Here is a 15,642-nt window from a genome sequence, read left to right as displayed (position 1 = left end):
CCATGCGTATCAAGTCCCCCCACAATGCCTGGACCTGGTCAGCTGTCTTCCTCGGGTATATTAGAGGCTTCGCCTCCTAAAAATCCAGAGCACCCATCCAGAAATTCATCTGCCAGTGAAGCCAGACGCCAGTCTCGGTGGAGAAGAGCTCTAGCCACGGCTCCACGCACACGATCACAATCGAAGGTACTGCATATAGCTTTTTGTTATGGTTCTGTAGAATTTTATTTTGTTGGTTTGGTTTTTCGTTATCTTGTGTAGAATTGTATTTTGGTTTTTCCTTATCAATGTTGGCAAAATCACAATAAATTGCTTGAAAACCTGTTTATGCATGCCCCATTGAGAAAGAGGAAAATTAGACACCACAACATTTGTGTCCAAAGTTTGGGTTCAGTTTTTCACAACTGCTTGCAGAGACCAGGGCAAGTTTTGCTGTGTAGGTTAGATATTGTTGCCCACATGAGATTGTGTGATATCATTAACAGGGGTCCGAGAATCTTTTGAATTATTATTGATTGCAGACTTTGTTTGCTTGTGTCCTAGGCTGGTTTCCTGTTTTCCAAGTGTATATGCATTTTTGTTTGATTCAATTGTCTTCTAATTCGAGAAGTGTATAAAGATACAGAGTTATATACTCATTTTGCAGGGTTTTTTTTTTCCCCCTTTTAGTCATTTGACTTGAAAAAGTCTAGAATTGTATTTGGATACAGAGTTATATTTGTTAAAGCAATGTCTAGGGGGATTTTTCTTTTGGTTTTTTTTCAGCATTTCACTTGAAAAAGTATTCTGACATGGTGTACATATTGTTTATAAAATATTTTGTATTTAAGTTGTTTGTTAATATTGAGAAAGAACAAAATACAATATAGCACAAAATAAACATAAAATTCTCCATAGGTAGGATCTATACAAATTCTCCATAGGTAGGATCTATACAAATTCTTCTTTGGGGGGGTCACACTAAAAAAGAGATTGAAACATCCAGCAATGAAACAGGAAATATAATTCAAGATGCAAAAAATATTATCAACCTATTTGTTGACCTAGGGATGCAAGTCCATGACAGTGAAAGATCCTACCAATTGTACATGATGGTTGAACTTGGCATACCCCTGAAGTCATGGTCATGGAGGAGAGAGAAAGCATAAGATTAAAATGAGGGTTAAAGGGACTTAAGGGAGGGTGGAGGAAAGCAACATGTTCTAGATTTTAGAAGAAGACATGTTATGGCTTTTAGAAACTTTGGAGATCAAACTTTTTGGGTTTTGCAAGAAGCACTTGCTGCTGAGAAGGAAAAAAAAAACATTTAATTTGGCCATTTTCCTGACATGAACCAGTTCAGAGGGACATTTATAGTATAATGGCAGACCAATTACTGATTAGAGGTCCAAATACAATTTACAATCGGTAGGGATTACTCTCCCTTGGGCATTTCTTGCCTTATCCTATGGTTTTGCTAGTTCAAATTACAGAAATGAAAACAAGAATACCAATAACATCCTAGCTAGGAAAACAGAACGTGTGAAAGTCAACATCAACTTCTGTTTATAAAGTTGTGGGAAAACAGTTGTCTGAATCTGCACTCATAAGAATCAAATCCCCTACTATATAATAATCTTGGGTTTTGCATGTATGCATGTATGTTGGTTTTGCTTTATAAGTAAATTTTATCGCTTTATCTTCTTGGGCTTATTTTGTACTTCTAATCAAAATATGTAGCTTCTCGAGATGTTAGAAATTCATATACATTTTCAGCAAATGGATAAATGATGCTTTGTTTGCTGGCCATGAAAAATTGGCCATAAGTATGCTAAATATGTGTATATATGTGTTGTCTTTGGTATTAGGGTCTTTCATCAATTATGCTTAATATGCCACCACTTTCTGCTTACTCGGCATTAATGTTGGCCTCGTTTAATTTTCAGTTCGGCGGGTATAACTTGCGACAACGACATTCCTACAACTTCAAGGTAGGCTTCTTATTTTATACCAAAGCTTGCTTCATTTATAAATTGCTCGTGCCTAACCTATTTTCCTGCTTATTGTAAATATGTCATATCACTGTTCACGTAATTGTATATATTAGTTCGAGTGTCTATGTAAAATATTAGTTTTGTGTTGACTGTGGTTGGTAGATAAGTATCATACATGATTTATGCACGTTGTTTTGCTGTTTTCTATACATATTCGTAGATGTCGTTCTTTACCACTCCCCGTAAGTCTCCTCGAAAGCATGGGATGCAAACCTCATCCCCACCAGAAGTTCCCATCCCGCTGGCAAATGTGAAATGGGAACAAGAGCACGGGGATATCTTGGTGCATATTCTTTGCAACTGTCAAGATGACGGAGTTCGCCATCCCTTTCGGAAGCATATGCCGAACATCACGAAAAAATTAAACAACCGGCTGAAGGATGTCACCGCCTACACACAAAAACAGGTTGGAGACAAAATTAAGCATCTTAGGGAGCTTTGGGTGCACTTCTCGGAATTTGTCCGAGATAAGGCAGGTACCGGCTGTGGGTGAGATGATGATTTGGGGACTGTCACGGGAACTCCGGAACAATGGGAACACACCCGACTAGTTCGCCACTAATATTATGTTTAATATTTCCTTAATTATGCGAGTTGACGTACTTATTGACCGTTTGTATTTTATCTTGTGTTTTTTTCATTTATTTGCTCTTCCTTCTCAAACAACGAGCCTCAAGAAGTACTACAAATTCCGAAATGGCCCCCTGGCGAACTTCAAGCACCTATGCTACATCTTTGAGGGCTCAACATCCACTGGAAAGTGGAGGTATGCCAGCACACAATCACCCCTGGGCAGCGATTGTGAAGAGAATGACATCGATCTCAACAACCCTGCAGCGATCATAGACCTCACGGAGCCCCACTGTGCATCATCTCACAAGGCAAGAGGAAAAGGAAAAGGGAAGTTGAAGAGGGAAGGTTCTCACTTGCAGGGATCGAACTCTAGCAAGCGTTCATCCAAGGGTGAGCAAATTTACTCGGAGCTGCGAAGCGAGTACGATGTCTTGAGATCGAACTATTTACAGAGGTGCAAGCTTAGCAATGGCCATTCACCCGGCGATTGTGGTTCTTATAAGCCCCCTCCCAGCCAGTATCCTGAGGAAGACATCATGGACCGTATCAATGTGTTGGCAGCTGAAATGTCATTGCACACAAAAAAATATGTCAAAGCATGCCAGAAGGTTGGCAATCTGACTTGGGCAAGGATACTGTTGAAAATGAATGACGACGGTGTACGTCATTGGCTAAACGAAATTGATCCAGACAACGACAATTGAAGCTTATGTTTTAGGCTAATATTTTTTGTTGTAGTTTTGTGTGTTTCCCTTGACTATTTTCTATTCTAACCGCTTAAGTTAGTTTGATTGGAATATTAGAGGCACAGCGTTATGCTATAGTATGGATGCTTATTATGGAGTAGGTTAACATTTTTAACACTAATGATTAATGTTATTAACCTAGTGTTACTTTCCAATTTTAATTATCCGGTTGCATGTTATTAATATAGACTGAATATAGCCTGATGATGTTTACGAATGTTATGACTAGAATGTGACGTTATTCATCTCATTTAAATGTAGGCCTGTTAATATGTATGCAGCTGGCCCGTCAAATGGTAACATTGGTAATGCACGTCATTGGGTGGACAGTATCGATTGATTGCCCGACTCGGATGCATCCGACACAGATGACGAGAATGAGTGTAATTTTGAGGGTATACGATTCGAGCTAGAGAATTTACTATTGCGCATGGCAATGATTGTGGAAGAATGTTACCAACATTTTATGCACCCATGCGTAAGGGTTTGCATTCTACAGAGGACTTCCAAGCTGACTGGGGCGATGTGGGTACACTGGGTGCTTACCAATCCGAACCCAACTACATGCTATGAGCAATTTTGTATGTTGCCCAAGACTTTCTTAAAATTGTGCAACACACTGAAACACAATGGTTTTTTACAAAGCAGTCGGTATGTTAAGATCGCAAAACAAGTTGCGGCATTTTGCCTAGTGATGGCACAGTGCCACACGCAACGGGTGGTAGCGGATAGGCTACAGCGATCATTGCACACGATAAGCGTTTACGTTAATCGAACAGGTAAAGTGCTGTGCAGGCTTGGAAAAACTATTATACGTCCAGCTGTGATGGAGTTGCCTCATCCATACGTTGCCCGAAATGGCCGCTACTATCCATGGTTCGCGGTACGCCATAGTATAACATATCTCATTACTTCACAATTACCAATGGCATATATCTATTGTCTTTTGTGTCTTATATCTGATTTACACTCGGTAATACTGTTGTAACCAGAAATGCATTGGAGCGATTGACGGCACTCACGTTAAAGCGTGCGTTCAAGGTGAGAACATTGTGCCCTACAGAAGCAGGAAGTCCACAATAACACAGAATGTCATGTGCGTCATTGACTTCGACCTTTGCTTCACATACGATTATGCTGGATGGGAGGGCAGTACTCATGACTCGTGGATTTTCCAGGAGTGCATCGAGGATCCCGCCGCTCTTTTCTCCATGCCGGTCGAAGGTACTATACGGAGACATGTCTTTGTGTCGGGTTCTATTGATTTGTAATATGTTTACAATTCCTTATCTACGTTGGAACCCTATGTGATATAATGTTGTACTTGATTATCTGCAGATTACTTTTACTTGGTTGACTCAACCTACGGATGCTACAAGGGATTTTTACCCTCACATCGCAACGAGCGATACCATTTGCAAGATTTCCGCTATGGTCGACCTCGTCCAAAGAATGCAGTAGACTTGTTTAATTATAGGCATTCCTCATTACGATCAGCTGTGAAAAGAACTTTTGAAGTATGGAAAGCCCGATTTCCTATCTTCGACAATATGCATCCATACCCGATTGAGAATCAACGACTATTTGTGGTTGCATGCTGCGCGGTACACAACTTCATTCGCGAAGACTGCGGTGCTAATGATCCACTATTTCGTGCGGCCCTAATGACGCATTACGGGCAAGATTGGATCGACGTTGCGCAATTGCCTACCATGATACCCATTCCATACGTCGCGCATGGACAACCACCAAACCGAACCCGCGAAAGCAAGGAAATGATGATTATAGTCCGAGAGGCAATGACATCTCACATGTGGAAAATCGCGAATAAAGAGTAATTTATGTTTTTTTGTGTGGCTTCTCCATTGTTAATTTCAGAAGAAAAAAAAAAAAAAAACAAGGAATGTAATAATTGCCATATATAAATTTTTTGGGGTTAGGACCATCTAATCGGAATCTTAACCGAACTCGGTTATTTAATCCAAATCGATAAGCATAGGCTCATACGTGTACCTCTGCATCTAAGCAGACAGTGTTATCAAAAAAATTCGATCGAGACACTCCCATAATCCATTTTCTCTTCAGAGAATTCACTTCAACCATTAATGTCAAATAAATAATACAATTTTGTGGGGTTGAAGGGAAATATCCAAATACATGTTTTATTCTTTCAATAATCCATATTTATAGCAATGACATCCGATTGTCCTTACCCTGAGTGAAGTGATAAATGACCGAATACAAATAGATATGATCTATATTATCTTCTTTATTCTCTATAAAGGACCAGAAATGCATTGTTTACGTATCATTAGGATGTGCATTAACAACTTCTTATGCTTATATTTCTTATACTTATATATAAAAATTAATAATTTATAAATTAAATAAACTATAAATAATCTAAATTAAAATTAAAAAGTGTTTTATGTTAATATTGGAATTACTCTGAAAAAAAGAGTATCTGTCCCAGCTCTGCACAAATAAGGTCCATACGTTGTATATGAAGAACAAGCGGATATAAATTACAATGATTGCGTAAAAGGAGTAGCACAATTAATACAAAACACAAACTAATATAAATTACAACGGTTAAGTATCTACAATTTAGAGGGACATAGTTCATTTTAACATCAACTTGTTACTACTAGATGCGTTGTAACCGCCAACATAAAGGAACACCAGCAAGAAAAGCAAAGCCAACACTGCCTAATACGTCATTTGCTTTAACTGAAACTTGACCTCTCTAGACTGGTTATTCACTACCATAGATTTCCACATCTCATCCCTAGACTGAAACATGTTTTCTAGATGTGCTCTATACAGTGCTTGTACGGTAGCCAACAATTTTTTCCAGTCTACCAATTTCTGCCCGGGTTTGCTCTTTTGTGTCCTTCAAGCGTTGCATGATTCTTTTTTTGTAAGCTGTCATCTCGTTGTCAGCCCAAAGAAAGAAGCCACAATCACCAACTTGCTACAACATACAAAATTTGGAAGAAAAGTCAAAAATATACCCTAAACCAAATAAAATTGGTCAAAAAATGTAAACATGGAAAGTAAATGTCATACAATACCTTATACTTTTCGCACCCATACCACTTTCTGCTGTAATTATCATTTGTCCAGGAATACCTTACGAACGCAACAATTTCACAGCGACATAATGGACGGCCACTCGATGCATCACTATTTGCAGACATAATCAACCCTGTCATATTGTGAAGGGGATGCATAGAGCAGTTATGTTTTGAAAGAATCAATATCCATAGGTCCTCCAAGAAAGATGCAGAACACTACCTAGGTAATTCATCTATATCTATGGTGGGGTGTGGTTATCCTTGTATGCTTTATCCATATATTGCATAACCTTTGGAAATATATGGTGGTACAATATGTATTTCCATGTATTTTCCTTGCCAAATACTATGTTAGATATTGTAAATACTGATAAAACGTTTAAACTCTGTCCATAGATATGTTAAGAAGTAAATCATACTGCATGAGACCTTTCCTTCTTTGCCTTTCCCATAAATAGTTTAAATTTATGGAAGCATACTTCCCTTAAATTTATCAATGTTTATATACAATCTAAAATGCCCAATTTCCTCACCTTCAAACCCACAATGTTTCAGCTTTAGAAAAAAGAAAAGAACAAATGCAAATAGTGTTTACTTTCCTTCTAGTGATATAGAAAAGTAACAATTTTTCTTGTGTATCAACAAAAGTACATCCAAATTAAAAACATATGCTTTTCCTTGTCCTCTTATAGTTCCATTTTCTAGGTATAAAAAGAAGTGTTGGAAGGCTCTTCCGTAACAAAGAGCCAAGGGATAGAAGAAGGCACACTAAAGGTGCTATAACTGCACTGTCCTAAACCCTTATATGTAGACCATAAAAGTTCATATGACCGTTCAGAAGAGTAGTCCTAATGTAAATTTGGACATGGAAGGCCACATGTTACAGGTGGTGCTCCTGTTGGATATATTAGGACTCTTAGAATGAGTCCGTAAAAGAAGATTGTTTAGAATAAGCCAGAGAGAAAATTATCAATGCTACGCAATGCCATCAAATCAGTTATCTCCTCCACAATCAAACCAGTCTAGATGTATACTCTAAAAAGAAGAGCTTATGCATTTATAGCATCCAAATACCATATAAAGAGAAAATCAATTTAGAGGAAGTGGTTCTTAACAAACTCAAGGATCCAAAACTTAAAATCACAAGACAAAAAAAAAAAAAAAAAAAAAAAAAAAAAAAAAAAAAAAAAAAAAAAAAAAAAAAAAAAAAAAAAAAAAAAAAAAAACTGACGCTATAAAACAAACATATTAACAAGTCCCTTGAAAAAAAGTTGATCTGCAAGAATGCCTTTACATTATCTCTGAAATCTGTTATTACTGATTACTGATTTAAACAAATCAACACACTGATCAAAATATCACATCTACCTACATCAAATTAAATTGCATACAGAATCTGTACAATAACCCTCAATATTGTTGTATGAGAACAACAAGAAATTCTAATAATATGTTTGTTAACTTTTGACTACCAAAAATTAACACTTTATTTCATCTAAGTTAACTCATATCGTTTTGACAAAAAAAAAAAAAAAAAAGGTTAACTCATATTGTGAAAAATTAAAAATCTTTATCCTCTCATGCCCCAAATAATGAAATATAAAAATTCAAGTTCCTTTGCCCTCTGAACATTTTCTAAGCATCCATATCAATCACAATGTCTAATCAAACCAACATCTTAGAACTCCAATTCAAAATTGCTGCAAAATCAATTTAACGTATCATGTTAATTAAAAGGAACCTCACTAATCATAGGGATAAGGGAAATGACATAGATCTACAGGAAAAAATAAAAGCCTCGGCCTGGCTCTTGACAAATTGTATTAAGAAATAAACGAAAATTGAAACCTTATAAGAAATCAACGTTACTAATGTAATTCCAAACTTTCTTTCCAATTTGTTAAACTTCCTCCACCACCAGCCAAACCAACACGGCCAGGCACAAAAAACATAGAGAACAGCAAGAATTTCAACGAATCAAGCATTGCACAAAACCCTACGAGAAAGAAAATATTTGACAGCATACAAAAAATCACAGGTAATCCACGACCTCTCCGCTATGCGTCCTTTAATAACAAACTCCGTCGTTTCCATTTTGCACGGCCTTACTATACAAGGCGGCTTCCTTAGCTGTGGTAAAATATTTTTCTCCACCCATTCTCAGCCATCAACATAATTATGCCAATCACCCAATTAAACCCACACCAATTAAATCTTGTTGATAGAGCAGTTATGTTTTGAAGGGGAGCACTTGAGCAGAAATGGGTGTTCAATCGTGATCATACTAACATTTATAGAATGTCCAACCAGTAATATGGGGTTTCCCGTTTCCTGGGACAAACACTGATCTAGGTTCCAAGTTTTCAAATATCTAGCTAAATGGACAACCAAAATCACAATTAAACCCACACCAATTTCAACCCAAAATCAATAACTTCAAATCCTATCATAAAACTCAATGTGGGTACAATATAGCACCAACAACGGAAAATCACTACAACCAACCACAATAATTGGAACCCAAAATCAACAAAATCACAACACATCCGAAATTTCCAAACAAAAACCCTCATCCAATGGGTATAACCCCGTTTAAACTACAATGGAAACCCTAAAATTTTTGAACCCTCACAAGACACCAAACAGCAACTGAAACACCAGAAACAATGGCCCCAAATTCTGAGGAAAAAGCAACCAAAGCGAAAGGAATTCAAAAAAGAACGACACGGGGGGAGAAAAAGAACCAGAAATTCAGGCTCTTACCTTGTTGTCGCGCGCTGATTTTCCCCCTGCTCGAAACAGAGCTCACGTCCGAAGCCACGGTGAAATGGGAACGAGAGGCTGTATTTTCGGAAGGGGTGGCGGGTGAAACGGCAGCTGTTAATAGTCGCAGGGGGATGGGTGCTTCAGTCCTTCAGGAGAAGCCACAGAGATGGAAAGCGGGCTGGAGGATTTTGAGAAGCTGGGGGAAAACAGACGCTGCGCACGGACGATTTTGGGAGAAATATAATCAAGGGCAAAAGTGTAAAGACATATAAGGAAAAAGACAAATACAGTGTTGAGGCCTGGGTCAAGGATGTTGCCAAACGCCTCCTTAGTTCGGATAGCATTTTATCAGATCCACTGTACCATGTCCACACATTCCCATCTCTCCACTGTAACACGTGGACGGATCATCGAAGGGTCAGAATGGGTCCAAGAAAAAGAGAATCATCATTCACCCCTACAATCACACAGTCAACGTCTAGATTTTGATTTTATTTATGAATCTTGTAGTTTTTCTATAAGTGATATATTTGTACATAAATCAACATCTAATTAAGTAGAATTAGAAAGCCCTACATTAATTAAGTAGAATTTATTTTATTTTATTTTTCTAAAAATTTTGAACTTCATTCATAAACTGAATAATACGAGTGTAAAAACTCGAACAAAAGAGTACAAAGCTCTACATGCCTAGAGCACATAGCTCTAATATTACAACATCACGGATGCTTTCTGGAATTTCTTCGATCCAAACTTACTCACTTACAGTTGAAGAATTTCATTGAATCATATTTGAAGACTATCACATACTTACAGTAAATAGTTAAAGACTATCACCTAGCTAACCTAACTAGAGTAAAAGTTTATTTGTATCCAACATGATTCTCTTAATAGGAGCATGTTATATTGTAAATTTTACTCAAATAAATAAGATCTTAATGCAGTCTTATTAGGGCTTGACCTTGTGGATATAGATCATAGACCAAATTACGTAAATCTTTGTGTCACTATCTTATTATTTTCGTATTTTTATTTCTTTCATATAATCATTGTTTTTTTTTTTTTTTAATTCTTCTTAATTTCTTTTTCCTCCTTAGAACTAAGAATGCTGCAAAGCTGCAAAAACACTTCGGATGTTGGGTCTATCAAAACAATTTTAAAACTAAAAAAAAAAAAAAAATCTCCAATTATTTGTAGGAGAATAAAATTAGTATTATTATTAAGGTTTAATGCTCTGCCCCTAGGGTTTAAACACTTTATTTATTTATTTATTTATTTTTTTTGTTTCATTTTTATCACAGGAGGTACATGTGATTTTCATAAAGATGGCGATGGTACCTCCGTTAAAATTCCATTTAAAATTTAACGAAACGCCATGTCAACACCATTCAAAAATCGCCTCGTGTCATATAATTAATTTTTAAAAAAAATTAAAAGGATTAAAAAATTATATTTTTTTCAAAAAAAAAAAAAAAAATTGTGGGTGGCTCTTGGCCATTTGGGGGGTGGTTGGCCACCCCCTTTGGCATCCAGGCCACTCCCATCTGGCCAGTTTGGGGGTGGCTCACGGTCGGATGGGGGTGGTTGGGCCACCCCCAAGGAGCCGCCCAAGGGGTAGCCGAAACAACCCCCCAATAGGTTTGGGGGTGGTTTCGGTCACCCCCTTGGGCTCCTTGGGGCTGACCGAGCCACCCCCATCTGGCCATGGGGGTGCCACCTCCAACCGGCCAGATGGGTTGGCGAACCACCCCCATGGCCAAAGGGGGTGGCCAAAACCACCCCCAAACCCATTGGCCAGGGGTGGTTTTGGCCACCCCTTGGGCTCGTTAGGGGTGGCCCGGCCACCCCCATCCAACCGTGGGGGTGGCGGCCAAATGGGGTGGCCAGGCCACCCCCATGTCTGAAGGGGGTGACTAGCCACCCCCAAAATGGCAGCTACCTCCAATTTTTTTTTTTTTTTGAAAAATATACTTTTTTAATCTTTTAAATTTTTCTTAAAAATTAATTATAGGACACATAATGATTTTTTATTGGTACTAACATGGCTTTCCGTTAAATTTTGGACGAAATTTTCACGGAGGTACCTTCTCCGTCTTTATGAAAACCACAGATACTTCCTATAATAAAAATGAAACCTTAAGGAAAAAAAAATAAAGTATTTAAATCCTAAGGGCAAAAGAGTATTCAACCCTTATTATTAATACAACTTTCATCTGACTTCTAATTAACACGTGGATTTTTCTATTTTCTCTCTCTTTATAAGGGGACAGAAACTTGGTGCAAACATGAGGAAAAGAAAAAATACAAAAATACTTATTTTTTATCCTATGATATATTATTACAATACAATTTTCACATGATTTTAAGAAAATCTATAGCAAATAGCTATGACTTGACCCTGATAACTCGAAAAGGAGAGGCAAGATTCTTTGCTAGGGGATGGATGGAACCGAGATAGCATGAAAACAATTTGGAAAATTATATGGAATATGAAAGTTTCAAATTTGGCGAAAGTATTTATATGGCGAGCGTGTCATGATATACTCCCAACAAAAGTCAATCTCAAAAAGAAAAAAATTGTCCAAGATGATGTGTGCATTTTCTGTTGTAGGGAGGAAGAAACTGTTTCTCATATTATATGGGAGTACCCATGATCAGCTCTTATTAAGGCCTATTATTATTAAACTAATTTTCTAGCATCTTACTGATCTTAGCATTGTGAATATGTATTGCTTCACAAACCATTTTTCCTTCATCTTCTAGCCCTTTTCTTGGACGGACAAAATAGAAAGTAAAGCCAAAAAGGTGAAAGACCATTCTTTCATTCTCACCGCATATTTATTTAAAGAGGAATGATAAAGACACAACTTAGAAACATAACTTTGGCCTAACTTTTTTCTTATGTGATCATTTTTTTTAAAAAAAATTAAAAATTAAAAATTAAAAAAATTTCTAAAGAATAACATGTCTTTTTTTATTTATTTGGCATTTTTTTAAAAAAAAAAAATTGGCATTTTTCTTCATAAAAATTGCCATTTTTTTTTAAAAAAAATAAATAAATAAAAAGACATAGGATGTTATTACTTCAGGAATTTTTTATTTATTTTGTTTTTTTAAAAAATGACCACATAAGAAAAAAGTTGAGGTAAAGTTGTGTCTCTATCATTTTTCTTATTTAAAATGGTTGTTGTAGCATTCTAAATCTTTGTTATATATATATATATATATATACTAGTGGAGGTGGCACGTGCTTGGTTTTCTGTGTTATGTATCACTATAATTGTTAACATTATAATTGATATGTATATATTATATTATAAAATATATTTAATTTCTAAATTATTTGAACAAATATTTATTAAATTTTCTAAAAAAATAAAGTAAAATTATAAATTAAGTAAATATGATATTAAAAAAGAGTTAATTTACATAGTAGACATATGTTGTTACTTCAAATCAAAGGGTATTGAAATATATGTATAGCAGATTCATGTTCATGGTGTTTATCTCAACCAACTTATAGGTACATAAAATTGTAATTTGATCAAATGTTTTCTTATTATAATGCATCATAGGCCTTGAAAAGCTATAAAGTTTAAAATAAATCATGTTACCATGAATAGCAAACATTTAAAAGCATGCATGTATGAATTATCACCATAATAGTATATCTACTTTTATATTTTCCTTTCAACAATCCTAATAACGTGTACATAAATATTACTAAAAGCATGCCACCATTAAAGCATGCAACTAACTTAATCCAACTAAACTATTAGCTACTACAATTAGTTTGTCATAAGTTTCAAAATACATAATGAGTTTCACAGATGCATTTGTTTGTCTTTATCTTGCACACTACTTGATACTAAAATTTGTTTCAAAATACATCACTTTACAATTTAGTTGGTCAAGGAGTAGATGATGCTACCAATTCTTGAATTGTGGAAATTGATTCATCTTCGTTTGATGGCTCTTGAACGGTAGTAATGTTGAATCTTTGGTGTGGTCCTCCACGTCCATCAATCAATGTAGCTCTGAGCTGAATAATGAATTCTTGCTCCGAAGAAAGCCTTGCTAGGCTTTGTATATTAGTAATGCCCTCCTATTTACAACATAATAAACATAAGATAAATTTGATGAATCATAAAAATAAGAAGAAAAAAAAATGAAACAAAGATTGTTTAACTTTTTTTGTTTAGCTTATATTTAGCTTACATTCATGGTATATTGAAGGAGATACTACAAAAGTGTAAAGTATACTGATTCTAGAGATTTGGAAAGCAATGCTGCATTTGTTTTAACAAATACATTTACAGTGCAATTTCATTTCAATGGAGAGTTGAGATTTCCCTTATTATTCTTTTAATATAATTGTGCTATGTTTTCATGACTCTTACTCTCTTTCAAATTTTAGCATTTTAATTGATACAATGGTACTCTTGGTATGAAAAATAGTGCTTAGATTAGTTTAGAATGTTTGACTTGCACAACAAAGTAAAGTTCCAAAGGTTACATGAGAAGTAGAAGCTATGGTACCGAAAAAATAGTAAAGAAAAAAAAAAAAGGAGGAAGAAGTACCCTTAATGTTTAAATGCCATATTTCACATTTGACTTATTGGATATATAGTTTGATTTCAATAAAGATTGATAATGTCATGAAGACAAATAAAAAGATAAACTTCAATTACAACATTTGAAACAACTAAATCATAGAAGTCAATTTAGCCAAATTATGCATATATTTATACAGTTAGATGGAGTTTCATTATTCAAATATTCTAAACTTAATTTAATTTATCAATCGCATGGAGTAAATACAGGGCCGGCCTAATATATTTTTATATAATTTAATATGTCAATTGGAGCACTTTTTTCTATTTGTAAAATTTCTTTTAAATTTTTAATTCTGAAAATAAATCCAAACCATCAATATCATAATAGATATCATGTTTTAGGAAACCTTCTAGATTAAGACATTTGTTTTACAAACTATCATCATCTAGTGATTTTAATTTCATAAAATTAAATAAAAAACCAAAAATGTTTTCGTTGTTCTTAATTGTAAAAATATTTTCAAAAATCAAATAAAAAATAATAATGAAAGTCATTGATTGAGTTTTTGGTAACTAACCTTTTTTATCGCTGATCAACTATAGAAGGATTTTTATAACTTAACGACTGAGTAGGTGGCAAATAGCGAAATTATGGAGAAGAAGAGAATAATTCAAATTTGAATAAGGCTTGAAAAGGGAGAAAATGAAAAATTATAAAGAAAGGAGTTTGTAATTGAATGAAATATTTTATAAACTTTCCATCTTCTAGCATTTATTTATTTGTTTTTCCCATTTGATTTTAAACATTAAACACAATCTTCTAGATTTTTTTTTTTTTTCCCGGTTAGACATGTGCAACATAATTAGGGTTGCATATTTGATTCCCTTATTTATTGTTATCGATTTTTTAAGCCTTATTTAGTTGGGAATGTTGGAAATATTAATGCATTTTTTTAAATTAAGTATAGGCCTTAATTAAAGCGTATATATTAACGGCAAATATGTATTTAATTTTGTTTTTTTTTTATGGAAATTGTTTTATTAGGATTCATTAATTGGGCCTTATTAAATTGAGGGCCTTTTTTAAAATTATTTATTTACCATGATTAGGGGCCTTAATTAAAGATTATGAATGATAATAATGGCTTAAAATTTTTTATTGATTTTTAAATTCTTTTTTTTAATTAGGGGCCCTAGGTGGGGGCCTAACCCGCCTAAGGCTTGGGCTGGCCCCCTGAGTAAATATGGACTCCAAACTTATTACTATCTTTTGTTATACATGAGCGTGATATAATTATATTAAATTCTAAATATATTCTAAATAAAAATTAAAAAAAAAAAAAATTCTAAATTTATGATATATTTGTAATTTTAAGTAATTGAGTCATGTGGTACATATAGTTGAACTTTCCTAACAAATTCAATCATATTTTCGGAATCTAAAACTATTTTGTGCTGGGTGTTGTTAAATCTCCCAACAGTTGGGATTAAATAGAAAACAAACAAAAGTTGAGATTTAACCAAGAACATTTCCAACCAAACACAACCATCAAATTTCACCCAGGAAAAATTGAAAATTTATCTATAAAAGTCATAGAAAGGATCCTAAATCAATTTCCCACAAAAAAACTTAGCAATACCCAATCACTAACCTGTACTGGACAAAGAGAGGAAGAAACAATTAAAGAAAACCCATCAAATTTCACCCAGGAAAAATCATACCCAAACTTGTTAAAAATCATAGAAATAAACCAATCATCCAAAGGTCAATACCTTACCACTAAATCAACTTCCCACACACCAAAAAAAAAAAAAAAAAACCAGCAGTGGCAATTCCCAATCACTAACCTGAGGAAGCAATATTTAGCAATAGCTATCTTTAGTTTGTTTC

The 15,642-nt window shown here is 34.8% G+C and overlaps 1 protein-coding gene and 1 long non-coding RNA gene across 2 annotated transcripts; one reads left to right on the top strand and one right to left on the bottom strand.

Annotated features, from left to right (window-relative positions):
• Window positions 1–4,046: 4,046 nt before the first annotated feature.
• LOC132190879 (uncharacterized) lies at window positions 4,047–5,190 on the top strand. Its single transcript, XM_059605906.1, has 3 exons — window positions 4,047–4,235; window positions 4,345–4,576; window positions 4,691–5,190. The coding sequence occupies exons 1-3, from the start codon at window positions 4,047–4,049 to the stop codon at window positions 5,188–5,190; spliced, it is 921 nt and encodes a 306-aa protein (XP_059461889.1).
• A 570-nt stretch (window positions 5,191–5,760) lies between these two features.
• On the bottom strand, window positions 5,761–9,423 carry LOC132190158 (uncharacterized). Its single transcript, XR_009441096.1, has 3 exons — window positions 9,193–9,423; window positions 6,427–6,560; window positions 5,761–6,326 (listed from the first exon to the last, which is right to left on the bottom strand). It is a non-coding gene; the product is annotated as an uncharacterized LOC132190158 (long non-coding RNA).
• Window positions 9,424–15,642: the final 6,219 nt, after the last annotated feature.

The sequence above is a fragment of the Corylus avellana genome, chromosome ca8 (assembly GCF_901000735.1).
Source record: "Corylus avellana chromosome ca8, CavTom2PMs-1.0".
In the NCBI taxonomy this organism is placed as follows: domain Eukaryota; kingdom Viridiplantae; phylum Streptophyta; class Magnoliopsida; order Fagales; family Betulaceae; genus Corylus; species Corylus avellana.
This window is presented reverse-complemented; position numbering and strand designations above follow the sequence as displayed.